The sequence below is a fragment of the Patella vulgata genome, chromosome 9 (assembly GCF_932274485.2).
Source record: "Patella vulgata chromosome 9, xgPatVulg1.2, whole genome shotgun sequence".
Classification (NCBI taxonomy): Eukaryota; Metazoa; Mollusca; class Gastropoda; family Patellidae; genus Patella; species Patella vulgata.
The window spans coordinates 40,823,571-40,837,951 of record NC_065887.2 but is presented as its reverse complement, the minus strand read 5'-3'; the positions used below and the strand labels follow the sequence as shown (position 1 = coordinate 40,837,951).

Genomic DNA, 14,381 nt, shown 5'->3' with positions numbered 1-14,381 from the left:
CTCTTCGTTAATGTAGTCACACAAATATTGAACTCGTAGTTCATGATATGTCTTACACACAATAAATATATGGTACAAATCTTCAATTATATTGGGTGTACAACACATGCTTGGATAGTTTTCTCTTATATAAATTTGCTCCTGTGGAGAAGAGATTTAACCTTAATTTTGTTACATTTCTCTTTGCCTGCTTAGGGATTTGTGCAGACAAGTATTTTTCTTGACACAGATTCAGTTTATAATTCTTATAGACTTCAAGGCTTTCAAAATTACTAATTCTCTCAGACCAGTCTTGCCTATTAATATCCGACAGTCTTAGTTTTAGAGATAAAACAAATAACTTTACATTACCAACAGACTGAGAATACCATATATAAGCGTAACCTAGAGAACTTTACAAAATTCTTATTTTGGTTGCCCAGGTGGGATATCATGTATGAAAAAGACAAGTCAAGGCGGCCACATTCGCCCAAGGCTCCGGGTGTAGTGGAGCTCTTATGGATTCCTAGTGCATACTTGACAAATTTGGAGTGAACACGTTCAATAGCATAGCGGAAGATTGTAGATTGTAATGAAGATTGTAATTAAAAGTTTCCCCAAGTTTGAGAAACAATGTATTATGTGTTTGTTGAAAGACAGGGGGCTGGATTCATGAAGACATGCCAATAAAATCAAGTTGATGTTTTGTGTCATCAATCAGGATAGAAAATATTCCCGTGGGAACAACGAATCTGTTTATTTCCGTAAAATCTGTTAGTGGGTTCCATGTAGTACATTTAAAAGTTTATCATGGGGTGCATGACTCTCCCCAGATAAAAACTACCAGAAAAGGGCTAGTAGAGCTAATAATACTAATAATTAATTTATATAGCGCCGACAATTCAACTCAGCGAGCTGCTCTCGGGCGCTTTACATAATTACAACTAATATAAATTACAACAAGAAAATAAAGCGATAAAATATGGAAGCCCATAACTACCATTCATAATTTCTACTTTTCGCCTCTTCAAAACACGAAAGTCGAAAAGTAGAAAAGTAGAAGTTACGACAAAATGTGAGGCGACAACACGCTATACAAGCCAAAATCAACTCGAAAATAAGAAATTAAGAAATAACACACAGCGATAATAGCGCCCCTCGTTTTTTCCTAATTTCTTATTTTCGACTTGCATTTTGGCTTGTATACCGTCTTGTCGACTTTCGACTTAGTCATATTTTTGTATTTATTGATGTCAATAAGAAGGCGCCAACACGCTAACCAAGCCAAAATGCAACTCGAAAAGTAGAAATTAGGAAATTAACACACCACGCTATTAGCGACTTTTCGCCTCGGAAGTTGTTGTAGTCTCAGTTTTCCAGGTCGCATTTGAATACGTGCAATCAGGGCTCACACTGTTTTTCATTCTTTTCCGTCAAAATGGATAATAATTTTTATATAAAAAAAATGTTCATATTTTTTTCCGCCAACTGTGATTGGGTGGTGTTTATATTTTGGAGGGTATATTGAAGTTTAGCCTCTACCAGTTCTTACAAGAAGTCTTTTCTCTTTTAATTTATTGCACCTGTCTAGTCGTTCGGATGGGACGAAAAACCGAGGTCCCGTGTACACATTGGCGTGCACGTAAAAGATCCCTTGACAGTTGGAGTTCGATATAAGAGTAGGCCGTAGTGCCGCTGTCGGGGCAAAATTTCCCTCACAGCACACTGTATGGCGTATGCCCGTCTTCATTAGCCCAGTTCGGAGCAGAACACTAGGACGTTAAACCCCATTTCATTTCATTTTCAGTGAAGACTTGGCAAAAGGTTAGCCCAAGCATTTTGAGCTTCTAAGCTTGTATATATGTTCTATATTTTTCTGTAACTTAGTCTGGTGACCGACCCGTTATTGTGACCTTTAGACGGCTTTGAACACTCGTTTATTTAAAGTACAATTAGTGTTGAAATATTCTACAACCAACAGAATACAGTAATACGGCATACCTATTCGTAATTCGACCATTTCAATAATGAAGCCTGCAAGTGATTCCTATACCGCTAAAATGACGCGCATGTACACAACCGGTTTATAATTAATTTCTTGTTTTATGTTAATCTATATCGAGGCAGACCACCATTAAATTTCAGTTCGTCTATTTATAGCAATCCTCTCTCTGTCTCTTTTCTGCCCTTTTGCATGCCCATTTTGGTTGATTTTTTGGTCTAGAATGGACGAAGAGGGTTAGAATTAACATTTTCTGCCAGGTTTTGGTAAATATTCATGATTTTGAGGCGGAAGGATAATGGGATTATCAGGTTGGCTACGGTGATAATGTACGGCAACTAGTTACTCGTTTGTAGTATGCTTCTTCAATTTTAGGTATCTCAAAATTTTGGTGGTCAACCTCATACAAATTTTAGTTTAAAAACATGACCATTTGTTCCTCTGTCTGCAGTGAAATACATTAAGTCCAACCAAAATTTGGGGAAAAGTTGAAAGTGGGCAAAGAGGCCAGAATTATCATTGAAGTCAATGGGGAAATTAATTATGTAGTCTGACTCCATATCATACGGACAAAATTACAAGCCCGCATTATAAATGTTGTTGTCTCCCTTTGTTTATAATGGACCTAATGTAGCCATTTCGGATTAATTTTCAGGAAACTTATATCGCTTATTAAACTAGAACAATTAAAGGGGAAGACCAACGATTTTCAACAAGGTTTCCATAAATCTTAAATATATATTGATAAATAATCCCCTCTGTAGCACAAGCAAAAAAGTTTTTGTAAGCGAGAAATTAATTTTTATTAAAACAGGAAGTGACATAGTTGGTTCAACACGCTGACTGGGCTCTATAGTAAGCATACAGATTTGGCACAAGTTTACTGCTGTATTGTGTTCACGCGTCGTCCTTTGGCCAAAAACTTTTTTGCTTGTGCTACAGAGGGGATTATTTATCAATATATATTTCAGGTTTATGGAAACCTTGTTGAAAATCGTTGGTCTTCCCATTTAAGATTTTGTTAATATTGGCTGAAAAGATAACATAGACCCATAACTCTTATTTTGTGGACGGGACAGTTTACTCTGGGTACTCTCTATAATCCGTCCCGTTTCAACTCCGGCATACGCCAGATCCACTCTAACATGTTTTTCGAATCTGTATTATAGTGCATAGCCTTTCGTATGGGACGAAAAGCAGATGTGCACCCGTATGCATATTGGCATGAAGGTAAAACAATCATTGTCAGATGGAGTTCGATGAGGTATAGGCGGAAAGACAGTTTCCACTACATTACGTTTGACGGGCCTTGTTTCAATCCGGTCGAATCCAAATTAACTGTTGAATAATCATTTTCAGTACACTATAGCTTGGACAATTGGACAGCGCCTGAATTAGCAGTTTCAGAAATTGGATAGCGCCGATTCAGGAACAATGGTTATCGATTTTCAGTCTGATCAAACTATTAGTAATTGTAATCTTTCAATATTAGTAAATCATCGTGTTAGTTAGTATTAGTGTAATAACATTGGGACAACATGAATTGGTGTTTTCCATAAGTATGTGGTCTAGTTTCTTGCTCCATTCTGTAAACTGTATTGCTAGTTTGATAATGTTGGGAACATCGCCTACATATGTTAGGAGTTACATAGCTGAATACTTTAGAGACTGTTTTCTGTAAGTATGTGGCCGAATGGTTAGCGCGTGCGCGTTGTATCATAAGGTGTGTGATTGAGTCAACTGGCGTGGTTTCAATTTCCCGGTTGTAGGGTCGCCTGTCCAACCTCGTGGGTTTTCTCCAGGTCCTCCGGTTTCCTTCCACTGGTAAAGACCCCTACCGTCAAGCGAATTATTGAACAAAATGACCTAGTTTGTGTCGAGTGGACGTTAAAAACCACCTCTGTCTCTCTCTCTCTCTCTCTCTCTCTCTCTCTCTCTCTCTCCGTAAGTATGTGTTTGAGTTTATTACTAGTAATTGGTTTCCGGTAAAGAGCTGTTCCATTGGATAATGATTGCATACAATGAGTAAATGACATATAATCTGTACCATTATCGATTGTATAAACCCCACCTGAATTAAATCATATGACAACCATTATCCAATAAATCAACAAAAGTTTCAATGGTCTAGTGCATACATCATATCTATTCAAACAAAATAATATGATCGGCAAACGGTTCCAATCTAGATTTTAACAGATAATAGTCTGTTATTAAGAGATAATATTCAATGTGTTGAATGGCTGATATTTGTAAAGAAAACAAACTAATACTTGGCTGTCCCTATCTCTAGAACACCTGCCCAGCTTCACGGCCTTACAGTAAACACTGCTGGTTTATCTGGGTTGAACAGAAGACAGTTTTAGGTGGACGATGAGGGTTAAAGTTACAATTTCATATTTTCTAAGAAAGTCAAAACATAATTATTTCTATGTCTTTTGCTCAATAGGTTGTCAACTCACTATTATACGATCATAGGTTACCTTCCTCTCACTTAAAAATCTTCACACCGGAAATAATAACACAATTACCACCCTTGTTTTCCTATTCCCCACCATGGAACAGCTATCTTCAAACGTTATTTTATCAAAATGATATTTTTGCCAAGTTCTCAACTGGCAATAGTGAATTATAGGATTAATAGGACTATTCTTTAACAAGGTAGGACTGTTTATAGATACCATCCATTTTAGGGCTTTATTTTAATACATTTCAAAGATATAACTTAAAAATATGAAATTGTAACTTTAACAAAAATCAAAAATGCAATACGCTTTACGTCTAGATCTTCACAAGAAACGGACATTGAGCTGATGAAGAGGCTATACGCTTAGATCGTCATAAGAAACGCGAATTGAACTGATGAAAACGAGCTTGCGCATGTACTTATTTTAATATCCAACTATCGGGGGAACGTTAAGGCCAGTAATGTACAGGATATCGGTTTTTCGTCCCATCTGCTCGGCTATAAGCCGAATATTAGTCCGGATAGGTTGTCAACATTTAAAAAAAAAATAGGTCATTTGTTAGATCTTCGGGTCTTTTACATTATCATGAACAACAATCTAAGGGAGGTAACTAGCCCTAAAACAAGTTGTCCGCGCGCATGCAATTAATTAAGCATTTCCATGCCAGAAAATCTATTGCATTGCCTGTTCATTGCCCAACTCTCTTAATATTTTATTTTAAAATATCTCACTTCAAGGACCACGTCTAGATTTTTTCAATAATCCTAATTCGTCGTCACGATTCATGTTTGTTTATAATAATGCATGCATCATGGGATTTATTTCGGGAAGGTGTGCAACTCTTACTTGACTGTAGCTAAAAAGTTCCATTGCCCATGTAATCCTGGGGCCTGTTTCACGAAATTTTAACTAAGATAAAATCCAAATTTCAGTAATTTGTTTGGATAATATTAGATTGATTTTAGTGCTCAGCCAATCAAAATTGAAGTATCTACTAAAATTGGATTTTATCTTTAGTTAAAATTTCGAGAAACGGAGCCCTGATCTCCATACGTTGAAGGTTCTGGGAGATTAAGACTAACGAGTGAACGACAGACTTGCCGATAAATTTGGGCTCCAACACAAGAAACGGACAATTTTAAATTATTAATATCATTTTTAGTCACCTGCTTTAGGTTTTGTTTGTTTTCTTCATTTTGTTTTTTAAATCTTATTCTTGTGCTTTCTTTTTTTTATTTCGCCGATAGAAAAAATAATTTAGATACTTTTTCTGATGATCAGATCCCCTTAACCCCTTCCGCACTTTTCCCCATAATCGCCCTTGCGAGAACGCGATGCTATTTTAGTTGTAATATTAGGACGAGAAACCTACTGAGGTTTACTATGTGGGTGACCAGATGATCGAAGTAGGTGATGCTGAACTCGGTGGGAAATTTGGAGGCACGGTAGCTCAGTGAGCAAGACACTGGCTCTGTAACCAGGAGATCCGCATGTTCCTGAAGCAACGACCGCGAGTTTTACAACATGTAGACGTCGGTAGACTAGTCTGCAATTCCCAAACTTATAGCTACCTTAATCTCTCTTTACCGATTACACGTGAACAATAACGTCCAATCAGAGGGTGTGACACCATCACACTTAAAACAAACATGACGACCTCCACGGAAACCCTGGCATTGAGCGAACCTTGAACTTTGCAACTCGATTATCACTGGTCGAAACTTTAGCTGGAAAATGCGAGACATGGTAATCGCGATGATCAAGGAATCCGATAGGCCCCAGCTGGGTCAATAATAGCCTATCGAAATTAGTGTCGAAATATGCAGGGTGTTACTTGAAGGGCTTGATAAGATGTATGGAGTTAAAGTGAGATCAAGCTTTCTATTCAAGATAGGAGGTCTGGGGTGTTGGCCGAGAACGTTCGCTCTCTGGGATTTTGCAGCGTGATTGTCCCTTGTCAGTGGTACGGTACGGGGGTCTTGTCGTCAAGGGAGCGTCTAGTGGAGCGGAAGTGACGATAGAACGAGATCCCCTATACATGTTAACGTGCACCCCGTGCACATAAATGATCCCTTGACTGTTGGAATTCAGTATTGGTGGGTTGTAGCGCTAGCGCCACTGACTGTGCAAAACTTTCCTCATATCACAGTGTATGGCGTATGGTCGTCTTCATTTGTCCAGTCAGTGCAAAACTGTAGGGCGTAAAATCTCATTTTATTTCATTCCAGCAGACGGTGTAAAATTATAAAACAGCAAATTATCTACCATAATGAAGACTGATCTAAGAGTTTCTGTAAAGCAAATGGTGACAGCTAATTAACCATGTGTCAACTTATATTGATGGTTGTCAATCAGTTTGGAAGGGTGTGAGTCTATTAAATAAGTAAAAAATTGATCGCAAATGAATAGTGTCAAAAAGTGATATTAATCGGTGAAATTTATTTCTCTAAGTTCTAGCATGGCGTCAGTCACTTGACGGGATACCATCTTGAATCGATGGCTATAAAATTGTTTGTGTAAGCTAATGTCATATCAAAATAAAATGAAATAAATTGGGAATTAACGGCCTACCCCTCTGCACAGTAACACTCAACATAAGAAGAATCCAATATGTTTTATTCATAACAAATTACCACATTCAATAACAAATTCATTTGAAAATATCAAATAATAGATCGATAACAATAACAGTTTACAACACAATTATACGGGAGAGAATATAACATACCGTCGTCACCACACCATCGCTGTTATAGTCCACTCTTTAAATACCTTGACTGAATCAGCCTATTTAATTGTCTATCAATCAGCATCCGACACAGTTCAATACCTTGACTGATTTAGCCGATTAACAATATCATTGATTCTGCCCCCTGTTACTGTGTCCTTATTTGGATTTATCTGATATTTTCTTTTTTTCAAACGTACTGCTCGCGCTTACGTTAGAGGTAGCTCATCCAGCCAAGGTATTACAACTATCTCATACTATTATTGTATGATGAAGACATTATAATATTCAATAATGAAACAATGGCGTAGGGTTCATAGGTTTGTATTATACTACGGCAGTATCACTAAATGCCTTTCAAAGACACCATACTACGGCAGTATTAACCAATTCAATGAAATGACCGGAAGAAAAATCTAAGTTTACAGAATGCTTAATATCAGGGTTGGTTTGAAAGGAAGGTGCAATCGGGATTCATATATTCAACACTAGATCACTGTGAAACATTCATGCTACCATAATGGTTACCCACACGGTCAACCAGAAGCAGTAGCAGTAGTAATCACCGACAGCCACTGGCAATTCCAACGACTCGCATACGTTTCATGATCCCTTTCTACCAAACACACGTATATTCTATTGAACATCCACTTAACTTTACACAAATGTTTCCAGAAACGGGGACCATAATTAATATTTCGTTGACTTCCCTACCTTAACCTGAAAGATGAACCACCTTAAATATACATTATGCAAAATCTGCCTATATCAGGTCTTTCGTTGGGCCTAAAATGTTACCTAAATTATTAATTAGACATTTATTAACAAAGCAAGGCCATAATCAACCCTTGATGGCATCCGATACTCGAGATTTTAACTAGATTAGAACGGTTCGCCATTTACAAATTTAATTTAAAAATGGGAAGCGAGGCTAAGTCTAGAATTAACCAGTGCCCTGGTTAACACAATGCACATATCATGTCAAAACTACACACAGTGATAACTTGGCTCAGAATGAAGTAATTTGAATGAAATTTTAAACATTTTAATTTTACATTATCTATTTTTGAGCTATTATAGCAAGACTGGTCAGTTCTTTATATAAATCTTACATAATGTATCTTTAACTGTTATTGAACTACAATTTAAAATGACTACATTTTGATATGACTATATTTGAAATTAAACTTACTACAATTGGAAATGACTACAATTGGAAATGACTACAATTTGATATGACTACAAACGATGTACATCGACGAGAACCGAATGTCTAAACAACAGCATCGAGTTGTTTTAAAATATTTATATAGAAGACAAAACAATTAGATATTTATTGAAAGCCAATCAAAACAATATAACATATGAACACAAGAATGGAACATTTGGTATCACTTTTCAATTATTCAAGAAGTTCCCGTAATTTTCGACCCCATTTCTTTATATTTCTGAGCTGAGGACTTCATCCGCAGATTTTTCTTTTTTTTATTGTCTATAAGAAAAAAGCAGGTCCACCATATGTTAGTTCCGAACTAAGGCTCGAACTAGACTTTTCGAGACTAACATATCATACATAGCCAGAGACCGTTGAAGAGATAACAGATATATTATGTGTACTGCCATATATTAGTTGTATGTCTTTTGTCAAATTGAAAAGTTGGTTAAAATAGTTCTATGACATTTGCTGTCGGCGGATTAAGATTTTCGCTACGAGTACCCATAGCCTGCGATGGGATAAAAGCCGTAATGCTGGAGCATATATCTGCGATACGATTTTGCCACGAACCGAATATAAGGGTATCGTGGACTAGCCTATCGTATAGCTTTGAACATGTTCAAGCGAATCACAACATTTGACGACAATCGTACCCATTAATGGCTAATCACAACGTTTGATGACAACTGTACCCTTTAATGGCTAATGGTTAGTGCTAAATGATAAGGCCAGCTCAATTTTTCGTCATAGGTCACGAGATGTAAACAGAGCTAGCGCTAACCTACAATCTCGCCAACAATCACGCACCCTAACCTTGTTTACATCTCAGCGACCTTGACAAAAATTGAGCTGGCCCTGACAAATATATTTAGGCTTAATTGTAGTATTAATTGATCTACGCCTAGAACATCCAGTCTTTCCAACGAGCTTCATCAAGCAGGAGAGACGAGTAGCTGATTCCGGTCACAATCGACGTGTCCACAAGATGAAGAAGGGGGAACGCTTCATAACGACTTTTGAAATCATTTTGAAATAAGCCATATTAATAGTTATTCAATTTGATTATTTCCCAATTACTAAATGTTATTTAAAGAATGAATGCGAGTAGCGATTATACAGCGCTAGCGGGGCAAATAGTACAGTATAAATTATAGAAACCCTAACTCATAAATAGCTTATTATATATAGTCTAAAAAATACCACAATATCAGAACTACTCTTCAATTGAGCACTTTTTAGTAAGCACTATATAAATAATTCTGAAATGAACAATGTAACTTCGCAAACACCCTCAAGGGAGAAATTGTTGAATTAAAATAAGTAAAAACACAAAACACACTGTGCATGTTCATAGAAATACACTGGAGTTTTAAAATATTCAATCTCTAAACACCAATTAGACATTCCGATCTGAACAATACGATCACATTTCAGTTTCTTAACAGGTCTCTAAACACAAACTAATTTTACAAAGGTAATACTCATGTGCACGATATATTCTTCTCTCGACCAAAACGATAAAAAAAAATTCGGTTCATAACACAATATCCAGTAACATGGAACACGTCGCAAATATGGGACAGTTATACAATCACAAAATAAATTATTCTTTTGGAATGAAAAAAACGTCTTTTGGAAATCGATACCGTCTATGGGTTCAATCCGTGTCCATCAGCAGCAGACATGATGTCCATGAACAACGCAGAAATACACACCTGATAGCACCAGTTGTAAAACACAATTCTGTATGCTTAACATAAAGGCCTTATAGACCTACTTATAGCAACTAGCAACGACACCAGGTTATAACTTTGCGGATGTAAAAAATGATGCACGCACTACATGTATATTCTAACATAGGAGTAGAGGAATATATGCATCACATCATGTCAACCACCAAGGCATTAAAATTACATTACATATGGCCTACTTTTTATTCAATTGTATAGCCACTGAAGACGACTTCCCGTCAAAACAATGTCTGCATTATCAACCCATCATCTGACCTTTTTTCAGATTAGTACGAGATAAGGTTTGGTCAATTCTCTCGACATTTCGCCTTTAACCACATTCGCAAACAGATCCACATTTATAGCAGCAATGCCGAGCGTCGTGCAGCTGAAATGGATTTTAACAATCAAGTCAAAGGCATCTTGGAACTCGTTCCAAAATTGAAAAGCCAGACTAAATCTGTAGGCTATTTAAAAACAAAACGTCACTAAACGTCACTTTCATGACGTCACTTTAATACGCCAATAACTGTACCCTGGACGCATTAACTTTTATATCTATAGATAAATCATTAGGCAAGGTTTTTATTCCAATATGTTCTAAAAGTCGTTGTGGAAAGACCAAATTAGTTTCTGCAGAGCTTAATAAGGTAAATGAGTTAAGAGTCCATGCAGAGTATCATGTTCGTTTGACACCCCCATTTTCAATTTTCGCAGAGTTTTATAAGTTTTAATGAGTCCATCCAAAATTCACCATTCTTTTTCCATCTCCATTTACAAGATACGCAGCGGTAAGAACTGAGCGTCTTAAGTCAAGCGTTTATAATTATCTGGCTTTTCGACAAGCGCAGATCAACAGTTAAAAGAATTTAAATCTGACAAGAATTGGAACTCGCTCATGGCTGACTAGGCACCATCACTTGTAATTCTGATGAATCCTAGAAATGAATAGAAAAATCAATTAATTACATTTTTTGTTTAGTTCTGTCGTGGAAATAGGGCAAACGATGATTTTAGCGGATTTTTGTCATGACCAATGATCAAATAAAAGGAGTCGCCAAGAGTTTGTGTCCGGGGCTCTGTGTTTTGTTTTTGATTACGCGAGCCCTCCGCACGTCAAAGGTGAATGAATGTAGTCAAACGGATTTTACTTCTATATCAGAATATCTGAACAAAAAGATATCATAAAAGAAATAGTTTGCTTTACTGTTTCCCTTTCCTAAATAAAGACGTCCATATCGAAATAGCATATTATGTTATAGGTTCATGGCTGGAAGTAAATAGACTTAAAGTAGATGGTTCACATTATATTTCTAAGTTTTAACTAATGATATCCCCTTTAATAATTGATTATTGTTATCTACAATTTCAAGATGAATACTAATCAATTGTCAACAGTTGGATGATTCTTAAACATACATTATGCAGGAGGGAGCTAAATCTGTGTATTTGCAGGTCTTTCTTTAGGCCAGAAATGTTATATAAACTATTAAATAGACATCTATTAACAAAACAAGACCATAATCGACTCTCAATGGCATCGGATACTCGAGATTTTAACTAGATTAAAACGGTTCGCCATTTAAAAATTTAATTTAAACATGGGAAAGCGAGGCTAAGTCTCGATTATACCAGTGCCCGGGTTACCACTGTGCACACATCTTGTCAAAACTACAAACAATGATAACTCGGCTCAGAATGAAGTAATTTGAATGAAATTTTCAATATTTTCTTATTTTATCATCTATTTTTGAATTATTATAGCAAGAATGACCAACTCTTTATTAAACTCTTAACTAATGTATCTTTAATTAAACATTACGTTAGTGACGTCATCAGATATTTCAAACTGGCACAAACTGAAATTTGTTTATTTTGTATGGAGAAATTAAATGTTAGTCTGGTCTCTAACGTGAATTCAAACACGAAGATGGTCGTACAGTTTCTAGTCACTGGATCGCTCGCTGCCATTGATTAAATGGGCATTGTGCAAGAGCTAAATCTGCCTATTACATATCTTTCTTTAGGCCTTAAATGTTATATAAAATATTAAAGATATATTATGGGAGATTAGATAAAGAGCTGACAGTTCTCACTATAATAGTGAAAAACTAGATAAAATTTTTTTTCAGTCAAATTGATCCACTCTGAACCGAGAATTTAACGATTGAGTTTTGGGCCTAGCCTCGATCATCATTACTAAAGTCGGTATGATAAAAAATGTTCTCGATTATCCATGTTTTGATTTAATCATGAATGAGCGTTGGGAAGCAGACCTGATCCTAATCCAGTTAATATCACAGGCTAGCGATAACATCGGGAGTTGATTACGGTCTGGATAAGTTAATTAATGTCTAATTAATAATTGAGAATAAAGAAAAACCTGCAAAAGGCAGATTTAGCTCTTGTATAATGCATGTTTAATTAGACATTAATTTACATGACATGACCATAATCAGCTCTTAATGCCATCAGATGGCCCCCATCTTCAGTAGATTAAAATGATTCGGTCATTTAATGATTTAATCTAAAAATGGATCATCAAGACTGTTTATTATCTTAACAAAGGTAGCAATGACAATCGAGGCTACACTGTTCTGCAAACGATGGTAACTCGGCTCAGAGTAAAGTAATTTGACTGAAACTTTCATCATATTCTCTTTTCATTATCTATTTTTAACTATTATAGCGAGATGATCTTTATTACGATATTAATTAAATTCATGATCATGACGTATTAAAGCGAGAATTTCATATTTTCTAAGAAAGTCAAAACATACTTGTGTCTATGTCTTTTGCTCAATAGGTTGTCAACTCACTATTATACGAGCATATAAAATTCATTGACACCGGAAATAATAACACAATTACCTCCCTTGTTTTCCTATTTTCCCCCACCCCCCTGGAATAGCTATCTTCAAACGTTTGAATTTGAAGTTGAAAATGATATTTTTGCCAATTTCTCAACTGGCAATAGTGAATTATAGGATTGATAGGATTATTGTTTAACAATGTAGGACTGTTTATAGATACCATCTATTTTAAGGCTTTATTTTAATACATTTTAAAAATATAACTTAAAAATATGAAATTGTAACTTTAAGACATTTGAGTCTTGGAATTGGTTGAATTGTTAGAAGAGCCGGGCAATACACTTCACAAGAAGATGTCAACTAATTTAACGCCTATTACTAGTTATATTAGCATCAAAGACGCCAATAACACAATCTTAAATTTAGTATAGTGTACGAGCGCAGGTGTCTAGAATTTTTCCAACGTTTGATTCGAGTATCTATCATTGTCAGATGTGTAGAACATCTCCTTTACAATAACAATGTATGTTTTTAGGATATTGTAATCTGAAGACCATCTCCTTTAAGGGACATAACATTCATGACCCCTATTTATCAGCTGTTGACCTTGAAATCACAAATAATTCCTGTTATAATTTGATATATTTATTTATAATTTTATTTATAGAGTGCTAAACTTTTCTATCTCGAGAAAATTGTAGGCTATTAATCCCCTAGTGTCATTGAAAAAACAAAACTTACTCCTTTTAGTCGTGAATTCTTTCCAGTCCCATTTTTCACGACAGCCGTTGATTCGTCCCACGTCATGGCTGTCGTATTGCACATGCTACGCCGACGACCCTCATTAGTCGGGTGGTAATTGTTCCAAACCTGATTCCATTTCCGGCGCATTACGGTCATGACCTGAAATATATCATGTTATTACGCAGGTGAGTATGTTAGGAAATATATATGGTTGCAGTTGGTCTTATTTTGAGAGGTATCATTTGCTTGATGTCAATAACTCGTAAAATCGACCAACAAGAGATGGGATATTAAAGGAACGATACATTGGAGGTAGAAAAGACAAAATACAAAAAGTTTAAATCAAAAAACATTACCAATTAAAACAGTGGAATTAGCCTGATATTAAACCTGGGCAATGGCTTCTCCACCTACTCTTTGTCTATTTCCAACCGTCAGGGGTTTCCTTTACGTGTACGTTAACTTGTACAAAGGGAAGCCACTCTGAAAAATCTGAAATTCCTCGATCAACACCTGACCTCCTCCTGGTTAGTGAACCAACATCACACCTATTGAGAGACCGTACCCCCCCCCCCCCTCACACACACACACACCAATGAAAAATGACAGACTTTTTGTGTTGACGAGACGTTATACTCCCATATCGTTCCTTTCACATTTGACTAGATATACATAACAATTTGTACCATGACAGCCTAAGA

At 36.1% G+C, this 14,381-nt stretch overlaps 1 protein-coding gene across 1 annotated transcript in view; it reads right to left on the bottom strand.

The window, feature by feature from the left end:
* Positions 1–7,044: 7,044 nt before the first annotated feature.
* The window catches only part of LOC126831955 (calcitonin receptor), a 174,339-nt gene continuing 167,002 nt past the window's right edge, over positions 7,045–14,381 (bottom strand). Inside the window, exons 13-14 of the mRNA XM_050562620.2 lie at positions 13,678–13,839; positions 7,045–11,061 (exon numbers count right to left, since the gene is read on the bottom strand). Coding sequence (XP_050418577.1) covers positions 11,020–11,061; positions 13,678–13,839 — 204 coding nt within the window. The 3' untranslated portion in view covers positions 7,045–11,019. The remainder of the gene's footprint in view (positions 11,062–13,677; positions 13,840–14,381) is intronic.